Source organism: Penicillium solitum (assembly GCF_028829755.1).
Source record: "Penicillium solitum strain IBT 25940 chromosome Unknown utg000001l_segment0_segment0, whole genome shotgun sequence".
NCBI classification, from domain to species: Eukaryota; Fungi; Ascomycota; class Eurotiomycetes; order Eurotiales; family Aspergillaceae; genus Penicillium; species Penicillium solitum.
In genome coordinates, this window is record NW_027072121.1 from 4,239,466 (window position 1) to 4,259,307 (window position 19,842).

At 51.9% G+C, this 19,842-nt stretch overlaps 4 protein-coding genes across 4 annotated transcripts; all 4 read right to left on the reverse strand.

The window, feature by feature from the left end:
* Positions 1-904: 904 nt before the first annotated feature.
* On the reverse strand, positions 905-1,837 carry N7455_001626 (uncharacterized protein; the record flags this gene model as incomplete). Its single annotated transcript, XM_065604036.1, has 2 exons — positions 905-1,383; positions 1,774-1,837. The coding sequence occupies 2 exons, from the start codon at positions 1,835-1,837 to the stop codon at positions 905-907; spliced, it is 543 nt and encodes a 180-aa protein (XP_065462527.1).
* Positions 1,838-2,102: 265 nt separating this feature from the next.
* Positions 2,103-2,837, reverse strand: N7455_001627 (EXPERA domain-containing protein; the record flags this gene model as incomplete). The annotated part of the gene is made up of 1 exon (XM_040951285.2): positions 2,103-2,837. The coding sequence occupies one exon, from the start codon at positions 2,835-2,837 to the stop codon at positions 2,103-2,105; it is 735 nt and encodes a 244-aa protein (XP_040817711.2).
* Positions 2,838-5,073: 2,236 nt separating this feature from the next.
* On the reverse strand, positions 5,074-6,291 carry N7455_001628 (uncharacterized protein; the record flags this gene model as incomplete). Its single annotated transcript, XM_040951759.2, has 1 exon — positions 5,074-6,291. One exon carries the CDS (start codon positions 6,289-6,291, stop codon positions 5,074-5,076), a length of 1,218 nt encoding a protein of 405 aa, XP_040818325.2.
* Positions 6,292-7,674: 1,383 nt separating this feature from the next.
* Positions 7,675-19,407, reverse strand: nrps12 (nonribosomal peptide synthetase fmqA; the record flags this gene model as incomplete). Its single annotated transcript, XM_065604037.1, has 1 exon — positions 7,675-19,407. One exon carries the CDS (start codon positions 19,405-19,407, stop codon positions 7,675-7,677), a length of 11,733 nt encoding a protein of 3,910 aa, XP_065462528.1.
* Between the last annotated feature and the right edge of the window lie 435 nt (positions 19,408-19,842).

Genomic DNA, 19,842 nt, shown 5'->3' on the forward strand with positions numbered 1-19,842 from the left:
ACACAGCCTGTCTCATTCATGGACATACCACTTGGGCAGTCGCTTAGTCGCCATCACGATTGATTAGGCAGGTAGTCGCCGTGGCCATTGCTTACATCGTCAGAACCTGACCAGTTGATTTTGGCACTCCGAAAATATAGAGCGCTACCTACATTGGTAAGAGACTCACTCATTCGGCCCTGACACAAAACACTGCGCTTTATAGTTGCTATGAGCACAGCTCCACTCAACACTTTCAAAATGTGTCCAAACAGACACTCGATTATGAGCAACTCACAAAGTAATTCGATATGAGAGTATCCAAATGCATGCTAATGGCTCCTGGCTTGACTTGCATCCCTGCTGAGCGTCAATAATCCCTACCTTGCCTGCAGCTCATAATGGGGGGATTTCAATGGTCATCATACTCTACGTGATATGAATTAATGGAGTCAATCGTTTATTTACTTCGAATACAACGCTACTGCAAAGAAATCCAAAGCGTTAATCTGGTTGGATGAGTAGTTTGCCGAACATCTAAGCTTGATTGTTGGTCATGCGACTGATGGGGTCACAGATCAACTAGATGGCATTGAGAATGAATGAAGTGGAAAGAAAGGCAAGCTTGGAGCCAAAATGATACGGATTCAGGCTCTTCGCACTAAACTTGGCAAGGCCAATCTCAATCCCTCAATGACATATACTAACTGGCGTTTCTAGAATATCACGGTTCTAGTTCAAATTGAAAGTCTAAACAAGAACGTAAAAAATGAAAGTCGCGGGGCTAAAGACATGCATTCCTTCACATTCATTACTGCTGATACGATAGACATGAACGGTGTCCGTTAAAAGAAACGAAGCTGTTTGGTCATATTGCTGCTTCAAAATCATTGTACCAGGGAATATCTTCAGAAATATCACACATTTAAGACATAGGCACCCCGTCTCCCAGACACACAAGCCGGGGGAGTCGGGGAAGATGGATGCGCATATAGCCTGCGTATTGACTGGTTTGCTCTTGCTCGTATTCAGGTTCGACAGCTGTCACCCAGGCCTCACTTTCCTCTGTCGAATCTTCCTCCACTTGGAGAGGCACAGCAAAAGGGTTTTGATGACGGATAAAAGACTGCAAGGCTTCCCGATCAATAACCAGGCACCAGCGGAACTGGTTAGCAAAAAGCCCGATCTCATTATTCACAAAGGCTTTGGAATCCTCTCGGACTTGAGCGACGGTAGCCCCGTCAAAGTGAGTCTTATCATCAAGCATGAGGCTGCGGTACCCTTCGCATAAAGGCCGGTGGGATTGCTCGCGCTCGCATTGGCCGTGGTGTAAATTCCAACCAAGTGTAGCGAAGATATTTGGTCGAATCGCATCAGCGGCAGCTTCCCAGTAAAGGTCAGACTCTGGGGTGTAGATAGTGCGATAGATAGTATATCCCCAAGGCCAACGACAAGGGATTCCAGGTTACATTAGTCTCGTGGCTTCACGCCCGCCCCTGCTAAACCAAGGTTCGGTTCGGAGCTGGCGTAGTCTCTTCACGTTCCGTTTCCTCGAGCGGGAAATGCACAGACTTGGATTACCATGGTGTCTTCTAGCTGTCTTTTAGCTCTCGTGGCGATCAGGGAATCGGGAGAGCGTCCGGTTTTGGTGCCTCGAGGGGTGCCATGAGGATGAAATTGAGGGGCGTGTAATCGAGAAATTGTAGGAAACGCAGGTTAATGACAGGAGTACGCTAAGGAACCCAAAGTTACTACGCTAATCGTGATATTTATGGTTAGCAAGAATGAACTCACGGCTCCGGACTTCCATTCTGGGATAACATGTCTCGATGACCTTGGAAGCTACTGTTTTGAACATTCTTGCTTCTATGTGTCTAAATGACATGCAAGAAGCATTGTGAACATTATTTACTACTATCAACAGCTGGTAATGCTTGAGAGAAAATAGTGATTTTATCACAATCTATGCTAACACAATCCTTGACGGGCATGGCGACATTTTGCCAGCCTGATTTAGTACCTGATGGACATCAACCAATCAAGATTTCCGAAAACAAGAAAAGAAAATGGTTTAGCCGTAAGTTCATCGAGACGTTCCAATAACGCCCGCTCTCGGGCTGAGCTCACTGGACCTTCCTCTCATTTTGAGGCTCAGCCGCCACAAAGGCACCACGTAGCTCTTTAGCCGCCTCCCACAACACCCACAGAGGGATAAAGACCCAGAGGGTGTTGAAGAAGAACAAGTAAAGCCAAAGGTAAACTGGATCCTCAGTAGCGAGTTGGGAGCTTCCCGTCAGCCACTCCGGCGCAAAGGTCATGAATCCACCATACAACTCGGCCGTAGCAAGCATAGTTGAAACCAGCCACAGCGTCGCCTTAACACCACCACGGGATTTGGCACTGATCTTCTCATTTGAAGACTGGCACAGCAGATAGCAGATGTATATCGCAGTCGGTCCGCCGAGGAAGACGGTCAACAACTCCAGCGACACGACAGTCAAATCAGCGCCAGCCCAGCGGCGGTCAGCTTTGGCGTATTCCTGCCACAGACGCGAGCTAGGTCCAGTGCCGTAGGCGGGACCGTACATACGGGTTGGATCATTGAGGAAGAAGGGCTCCACGCTGTGGTTTTCAGCGACAGTGATGTAGCTGAAGAAGCATTCGTAGAGCCAGGAGCCTTCGATGAAGATGTGGGTGAGCGCGTCATACGCGTGCCAGAAAAATAGGACGCGATCGCGTGTCCTGTGGGCTGGGACAAGTGTCTTGCTCAATAGATGCGCAATGGGCATCATGGAAAGCGAGAATACAATACAGAGGACTGTCGTGGCGTCCAGAGTGAAGGACGCGGTGGACTCCATGGTGGATTTGGTTATTTGGAGATCGTAGAGCAGGGTTATGAGGGGCGAGCTTGTAGATGTCTCGGCCTGGTGGAATCAACACAATTTAGATGTGTTTCATGCTTTGTGGAATCAATTTGAGAGCTAGTTGGGGTGTCTGATAGGAAAGAAAATAGAATAAAAATTAGGGGCTGAGCTGTCGCGACGATCAAAGGTGTCGGAGTATGACGACCGGCATACCGGAGGATTTATTAATCCTACATATTTTGTAATTAATGTTATGTAATCACGGCTCCATATAAATTGTAAGAAGAGCCGATACAGAAATACAGAGAATTGAATACCATTGATTGGACCCCTATATTTACGATACGGCCCTCGCCGACAGTTATGAGCCCGGTTCGTATCGAAGAAAGCATTACTATTTGAGATATAGTATCTGGTACAATTGCTAGAAAGCAGCCTTTTACCCCTTGAAGCTTCCCAGCTACCCCTGAATCTAGCAATAGAGGCAGCATCAATCCTCTCCGCCATAAAGGGCGAAAAACTGAAGGACTCGCCGCAGTGACTCACCTGGTTCGTAACGGTGCAGCTATATGCTATGTAAAAGAACGTATAGGACCTTTGCAATCCAGAGCCCCCGACGACGATCGAATCCCAAGCAATAAGATCTATACCTCTCCAAGAACCGGTGGAACCGGAATACCCCGAGAACGGCGATAATAAGGATCGAAGGATCTAGCGGGATCGGATAGATATATATAAAATAAAGTACACTAAATAGGAGAAGCAAGTAAAGGGACTAAGTAATATTAACGAATATATCCTTATATACCTTGATTTAATATATCACCTAGCTAGACTTCGGCAGAACCCATTTTGGGTCGGAACCTCCGACCCAAAACCCAATGGGTTGGGTTTTGGGTTCCGCCCTCTATAACCCAACCCAACCTAAAACCCAATAACAACCCATTTGAACCCATTTTTGCATAAAATATAGGTCTTGGCGTTCATAACGATGCTAAGTCATTCAAATAAATGACTGTTTTTTACAACTGTTCTGGTTTGTTCATCGAACATTGCTACATTATCACGATATTGAGTTGGAAAATTCATATAATTACTCTGAATTTGAAGCCAATAGGCTTTATATTATATTAATTACCGATAAAAATTGATATTAATCATAATATAGTGGTGTTCTATTAATTTAAGTATTTGTTAACTATAGACTGTTAAAAATATATATTTGTGATAGAGGGGAGTATATATATATTATAGGATAACTATAAATATAAATAGAAATCTCTTATTCTTCTGTATTTTATATATAATTGATATTATATTAAGGGGATTGTTACAGAGATATCCCTCTGGCTAATGGGACACCTGTCGGAAGAAGGGGTCAAAAACGGTGGTTTGTATTAATGGGTAAGAAACAGGTTTAAATGCATGTGGGGCTCAAGCCCTACTAGCTATGCACTGACATGCGTTACATCCCGTCACGTGATAATAGGCTGGTGCGTTTATTGGGACGTCAACCTTGGTCATCCAAGAGCACTTTTTGACTCAACAAGTCCGCAAACAACCGTCAATTTAAGACTATTTTGCGCCCTGGACTCCCCAATTCCAGCGAAGGGACAGATATGACGTACTAGGTAGGAATTTTGCCATCGTAAAAAGCTCTACTCTAGTAGAGGCTAAATAGCCGACATAGTTCAAAGCATCCACTTCTCTGGGGCCGTGAGAAAGCTCCCAAAATTGATTGCTCTTCAAGCATGTACGTTATGCAAATATATATTACAATGAGGTAGCCCTATGTTCTTCCTTATCTCGGCTAGTCATGCAAATAGTTGGTTTCTGGACTCCAAGATCTACAGACCGCGTACATGGCACCCACTTTGAGTCGTGTGAAGCAAGAGCAGCCCCGAAAGAAGCGAAATAATCTCCTTCGGCGCCACAATGGTTTCTGGCGCTAAAACTCTATTCGCAGACGAGCAATTATTTGAATCATAGCATTGCAATCAAATTGAACTTTTTTTCACTATGAGGCCAGACAGATGATGACCGAGAGAGACCATAGAAAACAACACACAGTCAACTTCTGATAAAAACAAATTTTTTGAACTGAGCGGAGCCAGGCCTAGCGCATAAAGAGAAATCAAGAGATATAAAGAGAAAATATAGGGGTGGACCGAATAATAAATAAGAGCCCCAGACAGAAAAGCAAAGAATGGACGAGATTTTCCTTCTTTGCTTAAACAAGCTTGATGCGGGGCGAACATGCGGGATTCGTAACAGCCTTGAGTTCCCAGTCGTCTCTATCTCGCACATAACAGGGATTTTGGGCTATGATGGAGCATGGCAAGAAGCGGCTTGGGCTAACAACGTAAGTCACCGTCCCGGTCACCCTTTCTAGGATGGAGGCTATGGAAATGTCACACATAGTGTGAACCGGGCTTCCCCAGTGACCAGAAATGGCTTCAAGTACCCATTTCTGCTCCAGTTCCTGTTTCAGCCCCAGCGCATTAGTGCTCAGCGAAGCCACTTCGAGATGGCGGAGCGCATCCATAATAATCACAGCAGCTGGAGCTTCGCGAACCTCCAAAACCTTTTCATCCGTGAATATGGGTTCGAGCCCAACAAAGCGGCCGTGACCAAACTTTCCCACTGTACTGTTCAGTAGCATGATGGCATTTTTTAGGGCCATCTTTTGCTCATTGATAGAAACAAGCTGACCACACTCAAAGCCAAGTTTAACCTTCTCCGGCTGATGAGCAATCGTGGTTTGCGTCCAGACATATGCATCATCTGGAACAAAGAAATCCTCAGGATCATCCAGTGGACCACTCTCAAACTCCCGACACCACAGATTTTCGTCGCAGCTCAGCTTGCGGTCTGACATGAATGCTAAACCAGCTTTAGCTAATTCTGCCGCTTTATCCTTTCGGGAGATGACCGAACGGACATATGGACTTCCATATAATCCGGGAAACCTGTCGCGCTGAATACTGTTATTCAGCCGGGGCAGGCTGTTTTGTGACAGATTGGCGGTATGGAGCAGTAGCCTCGAGTTCAACGACTTGGCATAGTCAGTGACAAAGCGGGCGATTACCGGCCGACTGAGCGAACTGCTGAGCGGATACATTCCGAGGTAATTGGCGTGAGCGCGAATGGCTGGTTTGACCCCCTGTTCGACAAATTCGTCTTTTCCATCGAGATATATGAAATTCGCATCAAAATGGGCGGCCAAGATTTTCAGCTTATCTTGGTCGACGGGCTCCCCGATATCGACCGTGATAGCGTGGACATTTGTGAATCCGAGCTGCTGAAGCTTGAAGAGCAGATAGGTGCTGTCCAAGCCACCGCTAAACATAGTAACCACGGGGGCCTCTCGATCGCCGAGTGCTTCGATCTGTTCGAAGCTGTCTATTCGACTCCCATTGACAGGATGAAGGGAGGAGATTGAACCCATGGTGATCTATCTCGTTGGGAGGCAAAAGAAATGTTTGAAAAATAGTCCAGGACACAAGCTTGGAATTGGCTCAACACCACGCCGGGTCACGGATATTGATATATATTCATTAGTATAGTGCAAGGGGTGGGGGAAGAAGGGGCTCGGATGCTGTGATCAGCAAGGAATATACGTCAATAAATTATCTGGAGCCACTGTATGGAAGCAACCCACGAGCCCTGTAGTGATATTTTGATGCCCTCATTCATCATGTATACACAGCTCCGTCGAGGTTGGGCAGCTGTGCGTTGCTTCATTCCTCCCCTTGCCTTCTCTCAGGTGGTACCAACACACCGCCAGCCATACGACGAAACGGTCAATTGGCCCGATCGACTTGTACCAACCGCGATGTTGTACCAGGAAAGATGAAAGTCCCTTGGGATACATGCATTATGCATCCCGTTGGATTTTCCGCAAGGGAAAGTGGTTAGGAATGCCGTCGCCGGCCCCAAAAATGACAACAGGTAGAGAGGACCGTCCCGACCAAGACTGCAGGGGGATACGTCATTCACTCATCCAACAGCGAAGTCGTATGCATGTTCAAGTGTGTTGAAGACATGTTCACTCTGAGCTCGGCGGACTGGGCTGGGCCCTGGCAAAGCAATCGCACGAGGACTTTTATGATCTACAGGATGTTTGTGAACCTGGGATATACTATGCCAACTTGCTTTACGCAGAAACAGGACATGGATTGTCTGGTCTCCTGTTTCAGTTTGCCCCTTTTTGTCGACGGTAATGTATCTCCGTCGAGACAATACGAGATGTCATAACTAAAATTTGCCTGGATAACAACAGCCCTGCAGAGGCAGCCTGCCTACATATGAGCCAGACACGCCCTTTGATGGGATGTCTATTGACGCGGAAGGTATTGTCAATAATGCAAGTGCATGGAGACTAGCTGCTTGGTCGGGCAGCTATGAGATCCTCCGCGCGGAACGCAGGTGGCGGACACGCCCCGGCACAGATGCAAGATAAAATTCGGTGAAGGTCGGCGCTAAGTTGAGCTCCCACACGAGGTCTCCCTAAGAGGGAAGGGAATGGGAGCTGGGAAGTTGGACAGAATAGGATTCGTGGTCTGGATCCTGAAGCAGAGACGACGGACTTGCGGACTCGGACAAGACGGCCAGAGGGACGGACGGATGGAGCAATGGAACTTGATGAAACTTGATAGAATTACACTGTATCTAGAGACTCACAGCTACCAACCAACGGTCTTGTAGCCGTCGGCGACTCTGGAAGAGCCCCTTTGGGACCTACCTTTAGGAGCAAGTGCCTTAAGCGAATAGTCAAAAGGAAAAGAAGCATGACACGACAAAACGATTCTACCAAACTATAAAGTCCCAATTACATAAAGGCCGCAATCTTCTCCCCTGGATGCTGACAAAGATCAATAATCAACTGCACCAAGCGCTTATGCAATCCCTTCGCTCTCGCCAACGACATCATGTTAGGATTCACACAAAACTGCACACTGAGCAGATCCCCATGTGGCTCTGTAAAGATAAACAACTCCCTGCCGGGCCGGAACCACCCATTAAACGCAAACTGCGTTTCCACGCCCTCGAGCGGCACCCGATGAGTAAGAGGAATATTCTGGTGCTGGATGATGGTGTTCAGATCAGTACCCTGTGCCCAGGGGGTGCAGTTTTCGACAATGGTCTGGATTTCGATGTCATCGTGCGCCACCGTCTTTTGATATTGAGTCTGTGCGTGCTGGAGGAGGTCAAGGACCGTCCAGGATTCTGGTTCAAGTTTAATCCGCATCGGGATGAAATTGAGACAGCAACCGAGGATAGTTTCAATGTCTGGGAGCGCGGCGCTGCGGCCGTTGACTGTGTGACCGAAGACGAGGTCATTCTGTCCGCACTCCCTCGCGAGGATGAGAGACCATGCTGCTTTCACGACGCTCGCCATGGTGATACCCTTCGGTGCTATGGGTGCCGGCTGGAGATTTACGTTCTCCCAGATGGTGGTGCCTTGACTCAGATCGAGAGCCGCCTCGGGAAAAATCGGTTGACAGAGAGGCGTGATGGTCGAGCCCTGGAGGTAGTTGCTCCAGAACTCGAGTGACTTGGACTTCTCTCGTGCGGCACGGTGATATATGACCGTCGATAGCTGCATGACCGGGGTGAGCGGTTTGTGATGATACGCCTCGCTGAGGGGGACGAAGAGCTCGGCCAGGGACAGTCCATCCCATTGGACATGGGACATCCGGAAAACGATTTGGGCGGTGTTCCGATGGGGAGTGGTCAGTAGAATGAAGGTAAAGACCGGTCGATCCATCAAGGTCGGCTGGAGACGATCCGTAACACGCAATCGCTCGCCCAGCTCAGTAGGGTCCTCATCCGTGACAATATGGCGGAAAGGAACATGCTCATTCTTGAACACCACAAGGAGTACTTTTCCATTATGCTGGACAAATGCCGTGCGTAGAATGTCGAAGTGGTGGTAGACCTTCTGACAGGCATCCCGCAGACGAGGAACATCTAGCTGTCCATCTATCTGGAAGGTAAAATGGTGCAGAGTAGGGTTCTCCAGGAAGAAGACCTGGCCAGAAGTAGCAGGGATAATATCGGTCACCTCCGCTCCAGCAGGCAGAGTTCCTCTGGCTTGAAGAACCGCAGTCCATAGTTTCACGTCCTCCACCGGACATAAGGAGAATGGAACCGCTTTGAAGTCATTCATCTCCCGCACGCTCCCGGCTTGAGCGAGAGCAGTGAGCTTCGGCGTAGTGAAAATATCAGCTACAGATATATCGAGACCCTTCTTGCGGGCAATGGCAGCAACCTTCATGGCATTCACGGAGTCACCTCCAACCTGGAAGAAATGCGAATTGCCATGAATGCGGTCCTTCTCCAGACCTAGGATATCCGCCCAGATCCCCTGCAGCAGGGTCTCTTCCTGCGAAGACAGCTGCGATGCGCCCTTCTGCACGATGGGCCGATATTGCTTCATCTGGCCGGGTGAGAGCCTGCTGACGAACTCGCGAAGGGATCTACGATCCGCCTTGCCAGACGAGGACAATGGCATTGTAGTGAGGGGGATAAAGAGGGTCGGAACCATATAAGTAGGGAGACAGTCCAAGAGTTGAATGCACGTCTCGGCTGCCTGGGCACGGAACTCATCGTCGGGCTCCAAAAACGTACTATCGTTATATTCAGAAGAGCCATCACCCACGCAGACAAAGGCACATAGATCAGGCGTCTCCTTCTGGGAATTGTACACCAGGTCAACTGCCACGTCTTGAGCTGCCTCGAAGCACAAGTGAACCTGGTATTCCACCTCGCCTAGTTCAACCCGCTGTCCTCGAATCTTGACCTGGGTGTCCTTTCGCCCGTAGAACAACATCTGTCCATCGGGGCGATACCGGACGAGGTCACCGGTTTTGTAGAGTCGGATATTCGGGTCGTTGTTTCGTAAAGCCCGGAGCCAGCGTGGGGGCTCGATATACGCTTTCTGAGTCGCTGCCGGGTTGTTGAGATAACCATGACCCACGATTCGACCTTCAATGAGTAGTTCTCCCAGAGCACCTATGGGGACGAGGCGCTCCGAGTCTTTAGGATCAATCACCCATCCCACGCAGCCAACAGGTCGCCCAATATCTCCCGGCCGGGAGGAAAGAGTGAGAGAAGACTGGCAAACCGCCGCGACGGTGCACTCGGCTGGACCGTAGACATTTAGTAGCTGCACACAGCTGGCCCAGCAATTGATGTCATGCTGGGTGATAGGCTCCCCGAGAGACCCCAAAACTTGAAGATATGGCACTTCAGCAGGCGATATCAGCCGTGAGACGGACGGCGTCAGCGCGGCATGAGATACCTCGAGACTCGTCATCGTTTCGGCCAGACGGTCTCGTCTTTCCACTTCCGACAGGATACACGTTGTGCCGCCTCTCATCAACGGGAGTAGCATTTCCATCAGCCCAACGTCGAAGGCATACGAAGCGAATTGCATAAACCGTGTCTCCGGGGTAATGCGCCACACCGTGTCTCCCGCTGCAGCAAACACGCAGAATGAACCATGGTCGAGAATGGCTCCCTTGGGCTTTCCGCTTGATCCAGACGTGAACACAACACAGAGTTCATTCTCTGGTGTGATATGGGGACGCCATATGGTGGATGGGGAGGGATTAAACGATCTGACATCATCGGCCCCAACGGTGATCACGCTTTTGGCAAAGTCCAGACACCGCTGGGCCTGTTGTTCTGATGCTAGAATGATTGGGCTACCGATGTCCTCGCAGAGACCCCGCAGTCGTTGATCAGGATGGGTGGCATCCAGGAGAGCAAATGCAGCCCCGGCCTTCATGGCCCCCATTAGCGCAACAACAGTCCATCGGCTCTTTTCCATACATATCGGAATAAATTGTTTGGGTCTGATCCCGTGCTGCACAAGATGGTAGGCTAAGGAGTCGGACAGCCTGTCCAGCTCGCGATAGGAGAGGTTTCCATCTGATGTACACACTGCCTGCTTCTCGGGAGTTTCTTCCGCATGCTCCTGGAAATAGTCATGGACACACTGGGCAGCGGTGGGGGCAGGAGGAACACGCCCATTCCAGCGTTGTAGGAGGCCGTGTTGCTCGGGGCCCATCAGATCGACCTTGGTGGCGAGCACGTGGTCGCTCGCGACAATCTGCCGAACAGCCATGCCAAAGGACGAGGCAATTAGTTCTGCCTGTGCTTCAGAGACACTCGAAAGCCAATGTCGCAAGTGCACAACGCTGCGAGTTTCCTCGATATCAATGTTGAGGACAATAGCATACTCCACTAAATCGTGCGACCGCACCAGCTCGAGCCTCGTCGAGGAATCATAGTCGGTGGGCTCGAGGACACGCTGAATCGAAACCGCGGTATCAAAGAGCGATGTATCCGTCATTTTTTTCCGATGCAAAATTTCCGATAATGGGTAAGTCTGGTATTGTCGGCTCTCGATGCAATCGGCATGGACCTTCTGTATGAGGTCCCCAGCAGTACCAGTATCGCTCAGGTCCAACGCCATCGTAAGGATATTGATGAGAGGGCCCACGACCTCGTCGGCCCCATCGAAGGGCAGCTCTCGCCCCGAGGTCAAGATTCCGAAGCAGACATCGTCCGAGCCGGTAAAGGAGCGCAACACCAACGCCCAGGCCGTACTGAAGATGGTGGCTGGAGTCACATTATGCGTCTTGCAGTATGCATTAATCAGGTCCATATTCTCAATCTCCAGGATATGGTCTTTATTGGCGTCTTCTTCCTGGCCACTGTGGTCTGCGAGTGTCGGGAAGAGACAAGGGTGCACGTCCTTCAGGCGATTCCCCCAGAAGCGGCCGGCTGCCTCATCATCCTGCCCCTGGAGATAGGAGAGATATCGAGAATAGGGAGCTGCATTTAAAGCGCTGATATTGCCGTCATACGCCAAGCGGAGATCATTTTGGATAAGAGCCATGCTCATCGCATCGGCGAGTGCGTGGGTGATATCGAGGTGAATATACAGGCTCTGATCTGCAGCGACGTGAATTTCAAACTGACTCGGGCGTTCAGGGCTGAGCTGGAACTCATTTGTAAAGCCGTTGACGTCGCCGTACTTCACAGCAACCTCTCGGTGGTCCTTGGATAGCACGACCTGATCATAAACTCCGCCATCAGAAGAGCTTCGGATGAAGATTGTGCGTAGAGATGCATGGCGCGCAATAACCTTCTCTACCGCTGTCTGGGCCTTCTGAACGGCCACCGTGAGGGGTTCACCGCTGGTGAGCTGCCAGGTCATCGCAACGTGATAATAGGCGGGATTCTTAGCCTGGCTGAGTAGAATGCCTCTCTGAATGGGGGCACAAGGGTAGGTATCTTCAATATCCTCCACTGCCACGCCTTTTTCGGCGAGAGCCGATAGAAGGAGCTCCAATTGGCTGTAGTCTAACTCCAGAGAACCGAAATCCGCCAGGGTATAGACTCGGGCAGACTGGACGAACTCAGTCGCCATTTTCTCGAAAGTTTGTCGGATGCTCGAGAACCACGGATCCAGAAGCTCTGCACGGCTGCACTTTCTGGGGACAGTGAACACCAGTCCCAAACTCCCGTCGGTCCCGACGAGGGCATTGATATCAATCAACGACCACCGGTGTAGCTTGTCTGAGGCGTTATAGATATGCTGGTTTTGAAGAGACTCAATCTCAAAGAGCGAGCTTGTCTGCCCAAGCTGGTGCTCATACTGTCCGGCATAATTGAGAACAATCTCCATCATATCATGCGTGCCGGAGCCCTGTTCCTTGCTGATGTTATAGTACCGAGCCGTAAAGTCATCCGACCCATTCCGTCGAAGTTTGCGGCGGGAATCCTTGCTCCGGAGCACAATCGACGATAGCTCACGATCAGCGCCCGGATTGATGGGAACAGGGGAGAGAGTTGTAAACAATCCTACTGTGCGCGTGATGTCAATGGTCGTATCCCACGGCTCACGTCCATGTGCCTCCAAGAAAACCGTGGGGAGGGAGCGGTCTGGGAAGGTCTGCGAAAAGGCGAAGAGGAGAGCGGCATGGATCAGTTCTGCAGGCTGAGTCCCAAAGGCTTGGTTTGCGCCGCCCAGGATCGCCCCAGTCGTGGATGGGTTGATTTTGATCATGATGTCGTGGGCATCTCCAAACGTGTGGTTTTTTTCGGACACACCCCAGAACGCCCTGGCGTTGGTCTCGCGATCTTCAAAATCTGGTGGCTCCAAGGTACTTATTCCACGGTTGACTAGGAGATGGGACCACTGTTGGAATGAGACTGGTGGTTCCTTGATAGAGCCGCCCGACAGTAATTCCTCGAGGTCGGAGAGCAGGACTGTCCACGAGACCTGATCAATGACGAGATAATGCGCAAGCAAGAAGATGGCTTGCTGACCATCGATTTCAATGAGGTCCACCGAGAAGATCGGTCCTGTGGTGATATCCAGAGACTGTTGAGTAGACTCGATCACAGCTTGCAGCAGCCCAGCATCAGCCAGTCTGTGGGATCTGCTCCGGAATGAGCCTTTCACCTCCCGAAGCAGAAGTTGTTTCCACTGGCCATCCTGCCCCCGTTGGAAGCGTGCTCTGAGCATGCTATGGACCTGGACCAGCCGCTCCGTCGCCGCCTGTAGCTGATCAAACCCAATGGACTGCTTCACGTTCAGAAGAAGGTTGTGACTGAATTGGCTCTGGCCTTCCGGGTTGGTATCAAAGAACAGCTGCTGAATGGGCGACAGCGCGAACAGTTCCCCAAAGGCCTCTGGCTCCAGCTGAAGCATCGCTTTGGCATTTTTGGCCTGAGCCTGGATAGCAAGTTGTGCAATCGTCTTCAAACGGAAGATATCGTCCACTGTGAGCGCCAGGCCCAAAGGACTGGTCCGGATCTGGGCGACCACCAACATGGACGTGATAGAGTCACCACCAAACTCGAAAAAGCTCTGATTGACGCCAATCGTCTCCATGGGGAGGCGTAGGACGCGTGCCCAAATGGCTTGTAGCTCTCGCTCCGCATCTGTAGACGGCAGATCAATCTGACCAACCGCCTCGGAGCCACCATCACCAGTGGTTCCATACTGCATGAGCTCGGGGAAGGTTCGAGAGCTAATCTCCTGGGTCAAAGCTTTCCGGTCCAGTTTGTTCGAGGTCGTCCGGGGCATCGCGGACACGGCAATCATCACCGACGGAACCATGTATTCTGGTAACTTGTGCTGCAACCTCTCTCGCGCGGCCTGGGCCTGGCGACGGAAGGACTCGCTGGGAACTATGCAGATCGGTACATCCGGGGAAGTCCTTTTGCTGTCTGGGTCATTGGTGAGCACAAAGGCGATGAGGGCTGGACGACCCTCGGCGCCTTTGGTGGTGCCAATCACGGCTACAACCTCGCTGGCCGAGTCGAAGTCCTCCAGCAGACACTGTTCGACATGGGCTGGATCAATCCGCTGGCCACGGAGTTTGAACTGACGACCCATCCTTCCGCAGTACCGCAGCCGTCCGTCCTCTGTGTAGTGAGCCAAGTCCCCGCTTCTATATATCCGTGAGGCTCGGGCTCCACGGAAGCTTTGCAGCCATCGTGGAGGGTCGATAAATGCGGCGGCCGTTCGAACTGCATCCTTGTGGTAGCCGCCTCCCACAGCAGGCCCTTCGATGAGAAGCTCGCCAACCGCGCCAAGGGGCAGCAGCTTGTCCGGGTCTTGGGGGTCACAGATCCATAGAATACAGCCACGGGGGTGTCCGATATCTTCCGGGGCAATCTTTACCTTCGCCGTCACGTCGTAGTATTGTGTCGCCGTGGCAGGCGTACATTCTGCCGGGCCATATATATTCACCAGGTCAACGTGGCTAATCCACTGTGCGACATCCGACTCCAGAACTGCCTCACCCCCGAGGATGGTTACCTTTAATGAAGGAGCCCTCTTTGGTTCGACCAACCGAGCATACGAGGGAGTAAAGAGGCTGTGAGTGACCCGCATCCGAGATATGGCAGCGTGGATATCGTTCATGCGCTCCACGTTCGTCGGGATGCACAAACAGCCACCAGCCAGCAGGGTGCCAAAGATCTCGATATAGCACCCATCAAACGACACCGCAGCAAAGTGAAGCATGCGGGTCCGTTCGTCGAGACGACAGTCGGGCGCGTATGCCGAGGCCGAGGCAATGAGGCCGCTATGGTGAACCGTGAGCCCCTTCGGCTCTCCGGTCGACCCGGATGTGAATATCATGTAGGCGACATCCATTGGGTTCACACGGGGGAGTCCGCTATTGTTGGGTAATTGACTCCAGAGATGCATATTGGCCTCCACTATGATGGGCTGTGCCCCGATTTTCTCGACCGTCTCGGCAAACGATCTAGTGCATAGGATCACTTGGCATTCGGTCTGGCGATAAATCGACTGAATACGGTCCAGCGGATGGGACGGATCGAGCTGCACAATGCCAGCACCAATCTTCAACGCGGCTAGCATCGCCACGAATGTCCAGCAGTCTTTCATGAAGTAGAGAGGGATGAGGCTACCCTGTTGGACTCCTCGACGGATCAGCTCGGTGGCCAGTACAGTTGAATAGCCATTCAGCTGGGAGTACGTGAGTTGGCCATCTGGCGCATCGATGGCCGGCCGACTCGGGTTTTTCTTCGCGTGCTGCTCAATGATTCCGTGGATGGTTTGCCGTGGACTCGGTGGAAGATTCGCATTCCATGCATTGAGGCTGGCCAAATCACAGGGACTGATCTGGGACAACGATGACAGTGTGATGTAAGGTTGTTCCAGTATGACGGAGAGCACATACTCCATGTGCGAAATGAGACGTTGCACTCTCTTCGCTTCAATCACATTGGAATCAAAGTACGTGACGACATCGATATGCGTGTCATCCTCGTTGAGATAGCACTCGAGGCACAGTGGGTAAGAGGCAAACCCCCCCGTCACCGATGCTCCCTCCTGGTATTTGGGGAAGAGATCCAGGGGTTTCGTCCAGGCGGGCATGATGCCCAGGTGGTTTTGGAATTGCGTGGCGGATTTCGTGTCCGGGCTGTACTGCTGGATATTCTGCAATCCAGCCTGCTCAAAGGGCACCATATCGGTGAAATGTTTCTGCACCATGGTCAGTGCATCCGCCGCCGTCCCATTCATATCCAGCCGCAGTCGAACGGGGACGGTGGAGATTGTTGGGCCTGCGAGCTCATCAATGCCCGCGAGATCGGCTCCTCGGCCAGTCACAGTGCACCCGAAGAGCACCTCGTTCATACATGTATTGTGGGCTAGCGTCAGGGCCCATGCGAGCCGCACATAGGTTGACATTGTGCCGAGGTTTCGAGACGCTCGCCCAGGCAATTTCAGCTGCATATGTTCAGTCCCATCGACTACTGGAGTATAACCGAGTGTCGGTAGGTGAGGGAAGACAACTGCCTCGAGACCTTTGAATTGGTTAGCCCAGTACTCTTTCCCGCTGGACTGAGACTGTAAGAGATGCTCGATAAATGGTCGGAAGGGCTGATGAATGAGGCCCTTTTCCGTACACACAATCGCCTCTAACTGCTCCAGTAGCAGCCTGAGGGACCATCGATCGCAGATGGAGTGGTGCATGGTGACAATAAACCGTGTCGGGTGAGCAACCTGGGTGAAAAGGCATGCACGAACCAGCCTCTTTCCGATGCCCATGGGTTCTTGATCCGCTGAAGCGATATAGGCTTGGAGGTTCTGTGTTGAGTCCCACTCGAACTCCTCGCGCACTACCGCTTGGATCGTGCCATGCGATGAGGAGGCTACCAGTCTGGTTCGTAGGATATCATTCGACTGGAAGACACGCTCCCACGCATTCCCGAACGCCTTGAGATCAGTCCCTTCCTGTAGCTCACAGATGATCCGCGCTTTGTATGATGTGGGATCTCGCGCAGAGAGCGCGCAGAGACCCTCCTGCAGTGGTGTGCACGGATACGCATCGACGACCTGGCCAGGGTTAATCTGGGTCTGATGTGCCACTTCTTCGACAATCTGCGATCGACTCTCGAGGTTGAGCAGCGAGAAAGGTACCATCTTCGGCGCGACCATTGCACTCGTCTGCGCCTGTGCGATTCCAGCGGCCAAGTCGCCAAGGATCGGTCGTTCAAAGATCTCTCCCACAGTGAGCTTCATGCCGCGGCGACGGGCGAGTCCCACCATCTTGATGGCGGTGACTGAATCTCCCGCCAGATCGAAGAAATTGTCCTGCATTCCCGGGGAGGATATTCCCAAGACGCTGCGGACCATCTCGTAGACCAATTGCTCGCTTGCCGTAGACGGGTCCCGGTGTTTCCCCTGCCGTGACCCGGCCAGGGACTTGATTTCTTCCACCGTCAGTTGATTGGCCGCGTCTGCGAGCTTCTTACGGTCAACTTTACGCGTGATTGTGACTGGCAGGGCAGCGACTGGAAGGAGGTACTGCGGGACCATGTAATCGGGGAGTCTGTCACGAAGGCGCTGCTTGCTGAAAGTGACGGCCTGCTGGTATTTGGGATCCAGCTCCAGGAACTGGAGCAAGGATTTGGTATCGTTTGATCCTCCGTCCAGGGGTCTGGCGCTTGATGAGATGGGTAGAGTCACAAACGCCGTCAGGATCTGGCCGTCGGGACTTCCTGGGGGGTGGAGGACGATGGCGACAGCAGAGGTGGCCTCGGGCAGCTGTTTCAGCAGATTGGATTCGACCTCGCCCAATTCCACTCGCATCCCGCGAATCTTGACCTGATTGTCCTTTCGGCCGCAATACTCCATCGACCCATCAGCGTTGTACCGCAAAATGTCTCCAGTTCTGTACATCGGCGTCTTGCTCGGTAAGCCGAGCCATTTCCGGCTCCACGAGGTGGAATTGAGAAAAGAGGCGGCGGTCCTGGTCGGGTCTTGAAGGTAGCCCCGAGAGACCGCAGGACCGGCAATCACCAATTCTCCAGGAGCACCCAGAGGGGCCAGCATATTGTAGTTATCGGCATCGACCAGCCATGCCCAACCATTGACCGGCTTGCCGATGTTCCGGCTCTGCGCCCCGACGGCGGCAGTCAACTGTTCGGAGACCGCAAAGATCCCGGTCCATTCCGTGAGCCCTAACGCCTGGAAGACGGCAGCAGATGACATCCACGTCCTCAATTGGCTCTCTCGAAGGGCCTCTCCGGCCACGATCAAGTGACGGACGTAGGGCAGATCACGCGGCTGGAGCGAGCCCAAGACCGTCGGGGTGGTTAGGACCCAATTGATCCTGAGGGCGGTCATGGTGGCCGCGAGAGAATTCAGCCGCTGCTCATCCGACAGCATGCAGATGGTACCTCCCGCTACCAACGTGCAGAACACCTCGATGATTGCCATTCCAAAAGTAAAGGAGGCAAACTGGAGGGCGCGAGTGTTGTGGCTCATGTGTAGCGCCCCGGTATGATTCGAGATGCTGGCGAAGGCGGCGTGCGATATCTCGCAGGCTTTCGGCACGCCGGTGCTGCCTGAGGTGAAGAGCACATACGCCGGTGATTCCGGATCGATAGGTGCTGCCCTGCTTGCCGTGCGTGCTAAGCGTGAGAGATCAACCGTATCTGGGGAGATGACCATGGTTATGGCACGGGGGAAGTCGGCAAAGAGGTGAGCCTGGTCTTTCGATGTGAGAACCACCGTCGCGTGGATTCGGTGCATCATGTCCTGTCGTCGCTCGGCGGGTTGAGAAGGGTCGCACGGCACGAAGGCGCCGCCAGCTCGATTAACGGCTAACATGGCGACGACGGCCCAGGAGGTCTTGTTAAAGCAGGTGGGTACAAAAACGCCGGGGCCGACTCCCATGGCCTGCAGCTGTGCGGCCAGAGCCGATGAAGCATAATCCAAGTCTCCATACGTCCACTGTCTGTCGAATGCGTCTAGTGCCATCGCAGCTGGTCGTTGTTGCGCCTGCAGACTCACATGGCCAAACAAAAACACTGACTCGGGCACTGCTACTGGTGACTCTTGCCATAATGCGATCTGCTTATTTTGGACTGGGTCAACGAGCCTGATATCTGCAATTAAAACTTCAGGCATACCCGCGACGCCAAGGAGGCCCTCCTCGATGGCGCCAGCAATCGCCTGAGCGAAAGTCGTATCAACATAGGTGGGATCAATTTCCAAGGCTACGGTGTTGTAAGCGAGTATGAGAGCGATGTCCGGTCGTCGCTGTTTTTTCCGATAGTTGCTTGTTGTTTTATTCGCCCTCTTGTTGTGCGGCCCATCTATAATCTTTAGAGCAGTGTTGAGGCTCTTGTCCTCGTCGACAAGTGCTGCGGCATGCCAACTCGTCTTCTGAGTGAGCTCCTGGAAGCGTTGGCCCGGCTGGAGAGTGATAGAACACACTTCGGCACTCTGGTGCTGCTCACTTTCCAGGATGACCGCAAACTTCACATGCTCACTGGCTGTGAACTTGTGCAGAATCACAGCCCAGATTCCTGCTAGCACCATGTGTTGGGGAACACAATATCGTTCTGCACATCTTTTCAAGTTATTGACTTGCGGAGCTCCTAGTTCAATTGTCTCTCGGTCCTTCCCAGTTGAATCCAGGGCTGGAAGTTTAGGAAACAGACAAGTAATGCCATCCTGGGTCGAGCAGCTTGGGGGAGGCGGGTCAATCGTCATTTTCACGACGCAAAAGGAGGATTATCAAGAGGAGTAGGGGCGAAATCTCTGCTAGGTAAACTGTTGCTCGACCATCAAGATTATGGTCTTCAAATCTACAGCAACCCTCGATTACTTATAAACCTTCTGCTATCTGCAGCCTGGGGCGTTCCGGGTCCCTGGAGGGCATACCCAAGATTTGCGTGATACGAGCGGAATTGGGCGAGGAATTCAGGGTCATGTCTAGAAGGATCGTCGTGCTTCAGCTCGAATGGTCCCTTACCTCTACAGATGATGTGGTCACCAAGACGACTGCGTGCGGTCAATCCATTTCAATACGCAATTCATTCAAGCCTACATGTGCAATTCTTTCAGAGCTCTAGGTAATTGATGGTAACAGATCGACGAGTCATCTTCTCACCGCTTCATGTCTGCCGCCGTCATCTCAATTTTACG